Consider the following 12,944-nt stretch of genomic DNA (forward strand, 5'->3'; position numbering starts at 1 on the left):
AATCCTATTTAACCAGAGCAAATTCATAATTCCATCCACTGCGAGCGGCCTCGTACACATACACTCAATGCTGTCTGTCGCCAGTGTAACAGTCGACAGAAACATGATAGCCGATCCTCACTAGAGCAATGTGGGTCACCACGTTTACATGCAGCCTAGCATTGCTTTAAGCCGACCCTAAAGGTTAAACTCGTTGAAACTCATTATTGTATGGCAATTCTGTATGCTGTCTGGTTAGTCTAGCGCGGGGCAGTGCATGAACGGTTTCTGATAAAACGTATTAGAGACTTATGCAAGTCTTACCAAAACTTGTTGGCGCTAATTTGTGGCGGTGAGTGAGAGATACACAGATGTGTATTTTCATCTCATGTGCGTTGGTGGTTGATTCATTCCATACAATCACAAACATATGAGGTTTGTGTTTTACATGTCAATATCATCCTTGCATTCGCACCTTCCACTTGGTTTAGTATGAAACAAACATGTTGGCATTCCCCGTCAGGATACCTTAAGGATACGGAAAGTAACCATGACATAACGGTAAGTCATTTTGATTCGTATGTAGTACGGCAAATGTGTCCTTAAGTCGGCGAGCTATTTACATCTATGTATGCTTCATCTCTGAATATGTATGGATCCAAACAAACCACAGCAGGCAGAAAATATAACATGGGGGAGAACAGTTTGAGGAGATATTATATGACCACTTGGCTGAGTGAGCTCTCTCGGCTGCAGGCTGAGAGTGAAAAAGGTGATTGAGTATGGAAACATGTAAACATGTAAACATGGTGTAAAGACAAGTCAAGTGATTATTGTCAGCGGAGTTCAAATGAAAACCGGATGAAACTGGTTTGTAGACCAGTAAGTATTGATACTTGCTGATTGGTCCAAATCAATGGGGTGATGAGATTGGCATGATGTGTCATACCGGTTCCCACGGCGGAGTGTGAGCTAGGTGTTTAATTAGGTCATTGGAGCGCCTGAGGGTGTTCGATACTGTACGGTGATTGGTCCAAATGAACGGCGTGATGTGATGGCGTGATGTGTCATGCCGATTCCCACGGGAGGTACGCGGTGTTTGACTTCCGTGAAATGAGGTCACGCAGGTGTTTGATGACGTCATAAAAATGGGAGTATTTCGCTATCTATACAACAACCGTCAGTAGTGTGTAGGGTTAGGTTTAGGGTTAGGAATAAAATAAAAACATTTCTTGTTGGAGAATGTCTGAACGTACTGAAGCATCCTGTCAGGGCGAAAGTAATGTTTTGGGGTGGTGGTGTTAGTTCCAATGGTTTACTGTTTCCAGTTAAACGTAAACATTCAGCAAAGTACGTTGATGTTCTTCATACCAATTTGTGCAGCCAAGGAATTTGGGAACACCCCCGGCTATTTCAGGGTGACAAAGCGCCTGTACATCGGTCTTGTGAGACCACAAGAAAACCAATAATATTATTCCATGAATGGACTGGCCGCACAATACCCAGACATGATGATTGACGTCGTTGAAAAAGTGTGTAAAGAAAGACTATGAAAATCTGGGCCACTCTCCCTGAATACAAGTCTGTATTCGAAGTTTATATGAAACAGTCACTAAAAGAATCCCAAATGTCATAGTGAGTGAGTGAGTTTGGTTTTACGCCAGCTATATTCCAGCTATATAACGACGGGGGACACCAGAAAATGGGCTTCACACATTGTACCCATGTGGGGAATCGAACCCGGGACTTCGGCGTCACGAGCGAACGCTTTAACCACTAGGCTACTCCACCGCCCCCCAAATGTCATAAGCTAGAAGCATTATATTAATAAATATTTACAAGTTGATAAGTCAATACATGATTAGTCGTCCTGTTTAACGTTATTTTATTTAATAAATTGTCTCATTTTCCCTTTATCAGTCTTCATCATCCGTTTCCTCCTCGACTTCATCATTTGCTTTTCATCAATCTGGTAAATCCAATATCCCCACTTTTTAATGGATTACTGTGAGATAAGGTAACGGCCTTATCTGTTGATGATATTACCACAGGCGCACACCGCGGGTCCGAAAGATCGATAAACTAAGTCCCGGTTTACTATCCAACCCCCATACTATATAAACTATAAAGCGTGTATCACCAAATCACGGCGACGTGATCGAAAACAGAACAATTTCGAACTCGTCATTGAATACATCGTATTTTAAAAGTCTCAAGAGTAGCAGGAGCTTCTGTCGACATTTCTGATGTGTGTGGGAGGCATGTACACAGACCTTCCGAAGGGATGCACTTGTTTTTTTATTAAATCGCCGAGTTGCTGTGCCGGAAGTATACAAAACCAGGTCGTCAAAAAACTAGGCCCGGAGATCTGATTGGCTAACACTATTGTGTAGCCACACACCCACGTGAAGTTGCAGTTTGCATTATAAACCAATCAGATTCCCGGAGGTCATAAAGCATGCCGCTGAGGATCTAGTTTTCGATCACGTCGCCGTGATTTGGTGATGCACCTTTATAATTTATATAGTAAGGGGGTTGGATAGTAAACCGGGACTTTGTTTATCGATCTTTCGAACCCGCGGTGGGCGCCTGTGGATATTACCTCGGTATTTATGTCCCAGGTGACGAGAATGTTCGTTGAGTCTTGGCAGACAACAGCCAAGTGACACGCCCGTCATAACCGTGGAGCTATTTATAACGCCGCCTCACTTCTTCAAGGAAACTTAGATTTCCGAGTATTACGTGTGCATGCTAATAGTCACGTATTCTTAAACGGGGACTGTAACGTTAGAACCTGCATTTGAATACTGATTGTAATCTTTTAATGTTACAGTTATGAATAGTAATGGTGTTTGCTGCAAAGTGTGAGCCTGTGTCTGTTATTTAGGCACATGAACTGAACAGAACTGAAATCAAAGGGGCCACATCACATCTCATTGGTGCAGTTCCCGTTGTCAGCCAGTTCGTTTCCAATCTAGTTCATGCGTCCTTGTCGACACACAGCAGTCCCGGGGAGACATCAAGTTGGACAGTTACCCTCAGATCAGCCATGTCGGGGAATTTTCATAGCAAGACCCAAGGTAAAATCGTCCAGTTTTGAAGTTTCCTTTTCCTTTACGTCACGTAGAAATTACAATACGTGTTTCATAAGCCGTTTTAAGATCCCACCGAAAACAGTAATAGACTGATCCAGTCCGGGCAGATAAGCCCCGCCCACTTCTTTTTTTTTTTTTTTTTTTTTTGACGTTTTGCGGGGACAACCTCTGACTAATAAACAATGGCGTCAGTGACTGAGAACGCTGTTGATGAATTCTGCTTGTGGTACATTGGTATAGGTCGTTTGTGAATGATATTTAAAGAGGAAGTTATTCGTATTTTATATATCTTAGTTGACCAACTGTAATTAGCGAATGAAAATGAGTTACATGTCCGATGAAAAATCGTCTCGGCCAGCGGCTTCGTGTAGGAAGCGTATTTTCCTTCAAAATAATTATTTGAATTCGAAATCTATTTGTCAATTCTCGTGCGTCTGCGATACTAGCAGGAAAGTGAAACTAAAGTATGTTGGGGTTTTTTCTCCTCTAAATTCCCAAATCCTAGAGGGACATAACATGAAATTTGAGCTATTTCCTTTTCTGGAATACTTCCTCTTCAAATCTGTACACTATCCTAAAATGACACTGAATGTATGGACATATATTTTTTAATCATCCTTTCCAATTTCTTTTTCTGTATGTACTTTGATATGGAATCCTAATTTACAAACTTCCACAATACTGGACTTCATGAATTGCCAGCGTTTATGTTCAACTATGTAACACCACCATAACACAAAGAAGATCCAAGATACACTGCACCTGTACACTGACCCATCTTCCAGAAACAGGAAAATCTGTACGGGGGATCCACAGTTACCAAAACGATTAACTAGGTTTCTTCAGTGATACTCATCAATGTGCATAAGGTGCAAAGAATACATCCTAAGTCCAAAACATTTTGTCAATAAAATTACATAAGGATATCATACAATGATACTAGTAATCTTTGGGATATTTGTAGTTACTGTCCGTGATTTTAACACTTGCGAAGTATTAAACTGCTATCTGTTGTCATCTAATTGGTAATGATTTTGTAAATGTGAGAAATTCATGCAAATTCTCAACTTCGTGTACACGTAGGTTTCGAGAACTATGGTGCCGACAATCAACTGATCGTGAAGCCTATCGCCTTCATTGACCCACCTCCAATTTTTTGTCTTCACCCAGATGGTTTTGGTGAAGGTATTCATCAAATCGCAGCAATGTGTAATATATATAGCGAGTGTGAATGGCATAATTCGAAGCACATCGTTGCGGGGGGCATCGTTTGACCCCGGAAATAAGTCTGACAAATCATGCTCCACTTTTGATTGACAGACTGGATCAGTCTATTGTTTGGTCAAGCGAATTCATACAAAGAAACTTGAGTTATATTGAGTTAAAATGAGTCTCAGTATTATTCTCAAATATTGTGTCTGAATAGGTTCATGTAATACTAGCAATTTAATATCTCTTGTGAAACATTTTTAAAAAGAATAATTATGCATTAAGAGTGAGTGAGTTGGGTTTTACGCCGCTTTTTGCAATATTCCAGCAATACGAGTTGGGACACCAGCATGGACTTCACACACTTGATATAAATATGTGTGGGAGGGTTGGATTAGACAACTGTCATTATTCAGGAACAGATGTAGCAAAGCAATATCCATTCTGAAACAGTCTCAACCGTAAATATCATGTTACAGAAGTTTCTGTATCTCTGCAAAAGACTGAAAATCCTAACCATTAATTCAAGATTTCTAAGTATGACTATCCAAATATGATGCCCGTAGAATGATTTCGTTTTAGTCTCTTGAAATACGAATACCCTTAAGTATGGAGGTTGACACATGTTTCTGTTGCTGAAACAGATAAGACAGTGAACATCACTGGCCATGAAGGAGAAGGGCATGTCGAAAAACTGACTGCCGTTGGTGCTGAGTTTGGTAAGTCACAGAAATACCTCTATGAGATAAGCTTATGGTAATATCTCATAACTAGTTCTTACATGTACACTCACGACTGTTAAAGTGTGTACTGCAATATAAGTGTCTGAAGACGTCATATCGGATTTCACGTTAATGTTAATCAACTACTTAACAAGCGTAAAAGAGATATAAAACCACATTATGTGTATTTCCGATGAAACCTTGGATATTGTTAGTTGACACAGTTGCCAGTATATTTTACGGTTATATTTTGCAGGCAAAGGTCGCACCCTGAAAGACGTTGGGGACCGACAGCTCAACGTAACTGGCAAAAAAGGTGGAACAGCTGGCGAAATTTCCGCAGTTGGACTAAAGTTCAATTAATATGCTGTAACAGTTATGAAACATAAACCCGTCTAACAGATACAGACTATTTGTTAGCTTTGTGGGAATCGTTCGATTCTAATATATGATAATGTTTCATAAAACCTGAAATATATCGCCATTGACTAATTTGACAAGACGTTTTTCCACGATTGATGTCCAAGCGTTACAAGAGGAAATATGATGGTCAGATTTACAGCTGAGAAAATGAAATTTGATAAAAAAAAGAATAACTGCTACACGCCTGTAGCTACAAACGACATGACGCTTTACAGCTATTAATCGTTATAACTTATGGTATAAATTATCCTACTTAGGTATCAGAGGTAAATTAATGTCTGTTATTTATTCCTTGTATTCAAATGTTAGAACATGCGTAAGTCTTCATGGCTGTAAAAGTAGCTTTTTCAGAAATGTTCTTGGTCTCATGCAGTGTGAGGTATTGTACCCAATATTGTATTCTCATTATGTCTTTGGAATGAATTTTCTAAAAGATGGTTGCGTTCCGTTTGAATGTAAATCCCTAAGCTTGCTTTACTCATGTATGCTGCTATTAGTGCTATTTGCAGAGACAGTGGACGGTCTTCCAGGATTATTAAATTCTCTTCATTTATATTCTATAAAGCCTGGATGTTAACATCCAGAAAACTAAAATAGTGGAGTTTAGAAAAGGTGGTCGTGTAAAGAGCTCAGAGAGATGGTTTTAAAATGGTATGTCTGTTGATGTTATTGATAATTTCACGTATTCAGGTATTATCTTCAATTTTAACAATAAGTTTAATGTTGCTGAAAAACAATTATCTGATCAGGGAAGGAAGGCAGCGTTTAGTGTAAACTCTAACAAAAGATCGCTCCATTTGAATTCTGAAGGCACCCGTGGCGAGCCACCTCCTCGTGGTGGGTGCTGGGTAACGCCAAGAGCTCGCCGACACCCCCGTTGTGGACCCGGGGGGATATTTGGTCCACCAACCCGTTTGCCGTGGGTTGCGGCCCTGTGTCGGCGGAGGAAGGGATCCTGGTGGTTGAGAGCAATAGGAGCCTGCAACCGTGTTACTGTTGCTCAACACACCACTTTGGCCCTGACTTCGCCTAGACGGGTGGTCGAATGGGCCCGGTTCGACCAATCGGCTGGTCATGCCAAGCCCTGTGCATGGATTACATTTATATATGTCATAGCACAAATTTATTTTGGAACTGTGTTATTTTGAGTCTTGGCCTAATTGTTCATTTCAAACTTTTTGATTTCGATTTATGATGTTCCGAACTTGCCTAGAGTCTTATGCCCAGAAGGCGATGGCTCATGGGCCAATCTGGTAGGACGTATCTTTTCAAGATATTCTCCTGCTTGAGTATACCCTCCTGGTATCCCTGGTGCCGTCTGTTGGAGGTCCATGGACATAAGGCATCGTCCTTGTTGACACTCCATGGTGGGTGGAGAGCTAGGAGGGCGAACTATATTTAATACAACCATGGCACCCCCACTCAAAAAAAGATCGTATGAATCTGATGATTCATTATCCTCTGAAGATGAGACTCCTATTGCCGTTGGTAATTCTGAAAATTGGTCTCGTTTCTTAGTCATGTCTTCACCAAATGATGGTCCACTGAAACTGAATCCGTTTGCTATCGCAAAAGGTATTGAAGGTCTGGCAGGTGACGTGAAAGAAATTAAAAAGCTCCGTTCTGGCTGTCCACTGATTGAATGCAAAAAGCAGATTCAATCACAAATCCTACTATCAACAAGGTCTTTGGCGAATGTTCCTGTAACGGTTTCCCCTCACAGGACTCTCAACAGCAGTAAAGGTATTGTCCGAGATGTAAGTCGGTGTCTTTCAGACATGGATGAAGATGACATTCTTTCGGAATTAAGCTCACAAGGAGTTACAGCTGTTAAACGTTTTACATCAAAACGAAACAAAGAAATTATTAAGACCAACACGTATTTATTTACATTCGGTCTTCCTAAACGCCCAGAATCACTAAAAGCTGGATACTGTCATTTAAGGGTGGATTCTTACATCCCAAATCCCCTTAGGTGCTACAGGTGTCAAAAGTATGGTCATGGCTCAAAATCATGCCATAACCCAGCTGCCTGTCATCGCTGTGGTGGCAAATGTGAAGACAGTAAACTCTGTGATAAACCTCCTTCATGTGTTAACTGCTCAGGGAATCACCCCTCATCTTCCAGAGACTGTCCTGCGTGGGCATTTCAAAACAAAATTTCAAAACTGAAACATGACCGCAATATCACCTTTTCAGAAGCGAAGGCGTATGTTCTTGCTCTTGAAAAACCAGGGCCATCTTATGCGGCTACTGCTTCTGCCTCAGTCCAAAATGTTTCCAGACCTGTTTCATGTCATTCGGTAGCTTGCCAGACCGAATACACGTGGCTAGAGTCCTCGACTCCTGTTCAGACTAAACGTCTTCAACAATCATCATGTTCTTCTTCATCACAAACTGAAGATCAATCTACAATGATACCAACGTCGCCATTGGCCCCTACATCGGTATCACAACCATCTCCTGTTGTGAAGACGACCAACACAAAGCAAGATAAATCAGATCGTGTACCGAAGGGTCAGCGTGATCCTATACGGATACATAATAGGTTTCACTCTTTGGAGGACATGGATGTCTCTCCTCTCCCCCCTCGGCGCAATAGAAGTAAGTCGCCTAGAAAAGGGAAAAATAGATCTCCCGTGCAACCTCCTGTCACATGAGCGTTTCCAGTTCGTTAATTCAGTGGAATTGCAGATCGCCATCCTCTGGTCCACAATTTGAATAAATTTAAAATTCTAAATGCTAAAGCACGACGTACCTTCAAGCAAAGTAAACGCCATTCTTGGCGAATGTATGTATCAAAGATCAATGCACGTACGCCGATATCAAAGGTATGGAACATGATTCAGAAAATCAAAGGTAAGGGCACTAAATCTAGCATTCACCACCTCCAAGATGGGGACCAACTACTGACAAATAAATCAGATATTGCAAATAAACTTGGAGAAACCCTGGCCAAACACTCATCTTCTTCAAATTATGTACCTGAATTTCAAAAATATAAAAATCAACATGAAAAGAAAGCTATAAATTTCAATTCTGATAATGGAGAAGATTATAATGAACTATTCTCTATTCACGAGCTCCATACTGCTCTTGAGCAGGCTCATGATACTGCTACAGGAGCTGATGATATACATTATCAACTCCTGAAGCACTTACCAGAATCCTGTTTAGAAACCCTTTTAAATATTTTTGATGACATTTGGACATCAGGAAAATTTCCATCATCATGGCGTGAAGCTATAGTAGTCCCAATACCTAAACCCGGACGTGATCATACCGATCCTTCAAATTACCGACCAATTTCTCTCACAAGCTGCGTTTGCAAAACCATGGAACGCATGATAAATAATCGACTTTTATGGTACTTGGAAACCAATAACCTTATAACCGATATCCAGTGTGGTTTCCGTAAAAACAGAAGTACCGTTGATCACCTGGTGCGTTTAGAGTCATTTGTGAAGAACGCTCTAATCAATAAACAACATGCAGTGTCTATCTTTTTTGATCTGGAAAAGGCGTACGACACCACATGGAAACATGGTATCTTAAGAGATTTACATGATTTCGGTTTACGGGGACGTTTGCCTCATTTTATATCTAACTTTTTAAACGACAAACACTTTCAAGTCCGAGTGGGTTCTACCCTGTCTGATCATTACAACCAAGATCAGGGTGTCCCACAAGGCAGTATTTTATCTGTGACATTATTTAGTATTAAAATAAACAGCCTTTCAAGGGTTTTAAGTCATTCAGTTGATGGATCACTTTTCGTAGACGATTTTAATGTTTCTTGTCGTGGTAAAAATATGCATACAATAGAGAGGCAACTACAATTATGTCTCAATAAAATCCATAAATGGTGTCTTGAAAACGGCTTTAAATTTTCTAATTCCAAAACAAATTGTATACATTTCTGTAGGAAATATAAACCACACAAAGACCCAGAACTATTTTTAAATGGCACTCCCATCAAGGTTGTAAAGGAGGCCAAATTCTTGGGACTTATTTTTGACTCTCATCTGACTTTCTTACCACATATTAAATACCTGAAGCATAAATGCCTGAAGGCGCTTGACTTGTTGAAAGTCGTGTCTGGTTCAAAGTGGGGAGGAGATCAAGCTACCCTGCTACATCTGTATCAATCACTCATCAGATCCAAACTTGATTATGGCTCCATCGTATATGGTGGAGCCTGCAAAAGCAATCTAAAACTATTGGATTCTGTCCACCACCAAGGTCTGAGACTTTGTCTTGGGTCTTTCAGAACTTCTCCTGTTGACAGTCTCTATGTTGAAGCCGATGAGCCATCTCTTTCCCATCGGCGTGTAAAATTAGCTTTACAATATGTTACAAAACTCTACGCTAACGAATCAAATCCTGCATATAAATGTGTTTTTACTCCTCTCTATGCAGATTTGTACACCAAGAAACCTTCTCTTGTTCCGCCTCTTGGCATAAGAGTCAAACCTTTCCTTTCTGCTGCAGGCATTCGACTAGATAATATAGCCCCTTTCCGCCTGCTTTCTTCTCCTCCTTGGCAATTTGTTAGGCCACAAGTTGACCTGACACTGACAGCATTAAAAAAATCTGAAACTAATGAATTACAATATAAACAAGAATTTAATCAGCTAAAAAGTAAATATAATACATACAAATCCTTATTTACAGATGGATCCAAGGATGGTGGCACCGTAGCTTGTGCCACTGTCATTGAATCCAGAACAATATCTTCTCGCTTACCAGATAATAGCTCTATCTTTACTGCAGAAGCAAACGCAATACTGACGGCTCTTAAGTACATTTATAGACACCCCAAATGTAAACGATACATAATCTTTTCTGACTCTCTTTCGTGCCTTCAGGCTATTAAGAATCTGTCTTGCAAGCATCCACTTTTATTAGACATTATTGAATTGTATAATGCTCTTGCTACTGGCCAATGTGACATCGTCCTCTGTTGGTTACCCAGCCATGTTGGAATCTCTGGTAACGCGATGGCTGATCTTGCTGCTAAGGCAGCGCTGAAAAAATCTGTAACACCACTTTTAATTCCATACTCTGACTATAAAGCTGTTATTAGATCTTATATCCGTCATCTTATGCAAAAGAAGTGGGATACTCAAGTAGGTATAAATAAATTACACCAAATCAAGCCAACTATCGGTTATACTTACTTGGGTTGCCTGTCCAGATTCGAAGAGGTCATTATGCGACGATGTCGCATTGGTCATACAAGATACACTCATGAGTATTTGTTAAAAGGCGAAGATCCTCCGTTTTGTATCCCTTGTGATGAGAGAATCACGGTCAAGCATGTCTTGCTTGACTGCATTGATTTTTCTATCACAAGGGATAAATATTTCAGTGCCAAAACAATTAAGAATCTTTTTAATAAAGTAAATTATCATCTAATAATTGGTTTCTTAAAAGAAATAGAATTGTTGGATAAATTTTGCACAATATGTTTTGTAAATAGATAAATGTTATTTTATTACTGGTAGTGTAAATTGGCAAACTGAGATCGTTAGTGGCTGTGCCTTCAAAGGGGGTTAAAGTATTGTAAAATTATTGTCCCCCTGAGAAGGTACGTAAGTCCCAGAACTTTCAAAGTAACATTTTCACGTACCAAGGTTTTAAACGTAGTATATTTGTTATTTTAAATTTTGGCTAAATTTTCTCACAGTCGCTGGCAGCTGAGGAGATGATGTAAATCCAGCTAGGATCCATGCAGGTAGCAAAGGTAATGTAAGTCCCCATGGTCCCTAGTATGGTGATCTACCCTTGGTTGTTGGTGACCTATAGCCCGTGTTTTATGTTGTATTGTCTTCCCTGATTACAGTATTTTAGTTTTCCATGCTAGTTTTATGTTCATATCTGTGATAGTCTAGTATTTTACTGTCCTTCGATGGCAGGTTTTTATGTTCTAAATTTATTTATTCTAATCTTGATATAAATTAAAATTGTTCTCGTCACGATATGGCTGCAATATTGCCGATGTGACGCTAAATATTAACTCACTCACTCACTTTGAATTCTGAAAGTTTATTGTCAGTATTTGATAGCTATTTTGGTAGTGTAGTGTGTTATGATTCTGTTGTATGGGGTTTTCAAAAGGGAAACAACTGTGAGCGATTACATCTAGATTAGTGTGAACGTTTTTCAGGTGTTTAGAAAAGTACGTGCAGTGTTATGGTTAACACAGAATTGGATTGTGTCCCTTTAAAATATAGCAGAATGTTTATTATCATAAAGTATTGGAGTAAATTGTTAGTAACTGATAACTGTATTTTACAAAGCTGTTACAGTTATGATAACGTTTCAATGTGTAATGTTTCAAATTGGGCCTATCATGTTCAATGTATATTGACAAATATCGGTTTGGGAGGTGTCTGGCATGCTCAGGAACTTCCCTCTAGTTTTCTGCCAGATATTAAGCAGCGAATCTATGATCAGGCCGCTCAAGTTGTTAGAAGTCAGTTATCTGTATCATACAAATGTACTTTATATGTTAATCTTATTGATACTTATAGCCTACTGTTCTACCGCCTCAAATGTATACCTGCCTTCTATAAGCGTTACATCACTAAATTTAGATTATCTTCACACAATTTAGCAACAGAATCAGGTAGATATCAAAATGTAAGTGTTAAAGATAAGTCATGTATTCCTTATATTACATATATTGAAGATGAGTTGCATTTTGTCATTAAATGTTATAAATATAATGAAATAAGACATAGATATATAAAAGAATGTTACTGAAAATATCCCTCTGTTTACAAACTTGTACAATTATTTACTATTCAGAATACCACGGGAAAATATCTTGTAAACGCTTCTAGAATAAGAAATATGTAACCACAGATTGTGTACATTCTCCTATCTTATCATCTTGCCATTGCATGTTTTGTCTGTTTCCATTGGCGTATGAATACCACGTCGCTGTCAAGTGTCGTGTACCCACATGTATTATATATTGTTATATCCGATGGAATAAAAAAGTCCGAGAAATCAAAGTACAAACGTTTCACTAATTTCAATCCAGCGCTGTGTTGAAAAGTGGCTTCAAAAGCTGTTCTGCGCTGCGCCCCTAGCGCATGCGCAGAGATTAGGTTCGCGCGACTTCAAAAGGACAGGCGACTTGTAAAAACACAGCAAGTGATGCGTCAAAGGATTATCGGTGGTGTCTAATTTGGAGAACAAGGGATGTTTCTTGTGATTACAAGCATCTTGGGCCTGCAGTATTAAAAATACACTGGTCCCATACTTGGTTACAGATTTGCAAACCAACCAAAAGGTGTAGCATTAAAATATTATTTTTATTGTTTCAGATTTGATTCAGCTACATTGTAATAGAACCTCTGTTGTGAATCATTGTATCTTGCTCTTTGGTCGGGTTAGAATTGGTGCTCATGCTTGTGACAACCCATGCTTGTCACAATAGGTACCAAATTACATCGGGTGGTCGGGCTTGCTGACTTTGTTGACACATCGCAACTGCATAGATTGA

At 39.5% G+C, this 12,944-nt stretch overlaps 1 protein-coding gene across 1 annotated transcript; it reads left to right on the forward strand.

Annotated features, from left to right (window-relative positions):
- Window positions 1-294: 294 nt before the first annotated feature.
- On the forward strand, window positions 295-12,450 carry LOC137268032 (uncharacterized). Its single transcript, XM_067802531.1, has 5 exons — window positions 295-540; window positions 2,867-3,059; window positions 4,928-5,002; window positions 5,262-6,238; window positions 11,476-12,450. Exons 1-4 carry the CDS (start codon window positions 472-474, stop codon window positions 5,366-5,368), a joined length of 444 nt encoding a protein of 147 aa, XP_067658632.1. The 5' UTR covers window positions 295-471; the 3' UTR covers window positions 5,369-6,238; window positions 11,476-12,450.
- Window positions 12,451-12,944: the final 494 nt, after the last annotated feature.

The sequence above is a fragment of the Haliotis asinina genome, chromosome 16 (assembly GCF_037392515.1).
Source record: "Haliotis asinina isolate JCU_RB_2024 chromosome 16, JCU_Hal_asi_v2, whole genome shotgun sequence".
Lineage (NCBI taxonomy): Eukaryota > Metazoa > Mollusca > Gastropoda > Lepetellida > Haliotidae > Haliotis > Haliotis asinina.

Coding starts and splice junctions, on each gene's coding strand:
- LOC137268032 (XM_067802531.1), top strand. CDS start 472: ATGAAACAAACATGTTGGCATTCCCCGTCAGGATACCTTAAGGATACG. Junction 3,060..4,927: donor TTTTCATAGCAAGACCCAAG/GTAAAATCGTCC, acceptor TTGCTGAAACAG/ATAAGACAGTGAACATCACT. Junction 5,003..5,261: donor TGCCGTTGGTGCTGAGTTTG/GTAAGTCACAGA, acceptor TATATTTTGCAG/GCAAAGGTCGCACCCTGAAA.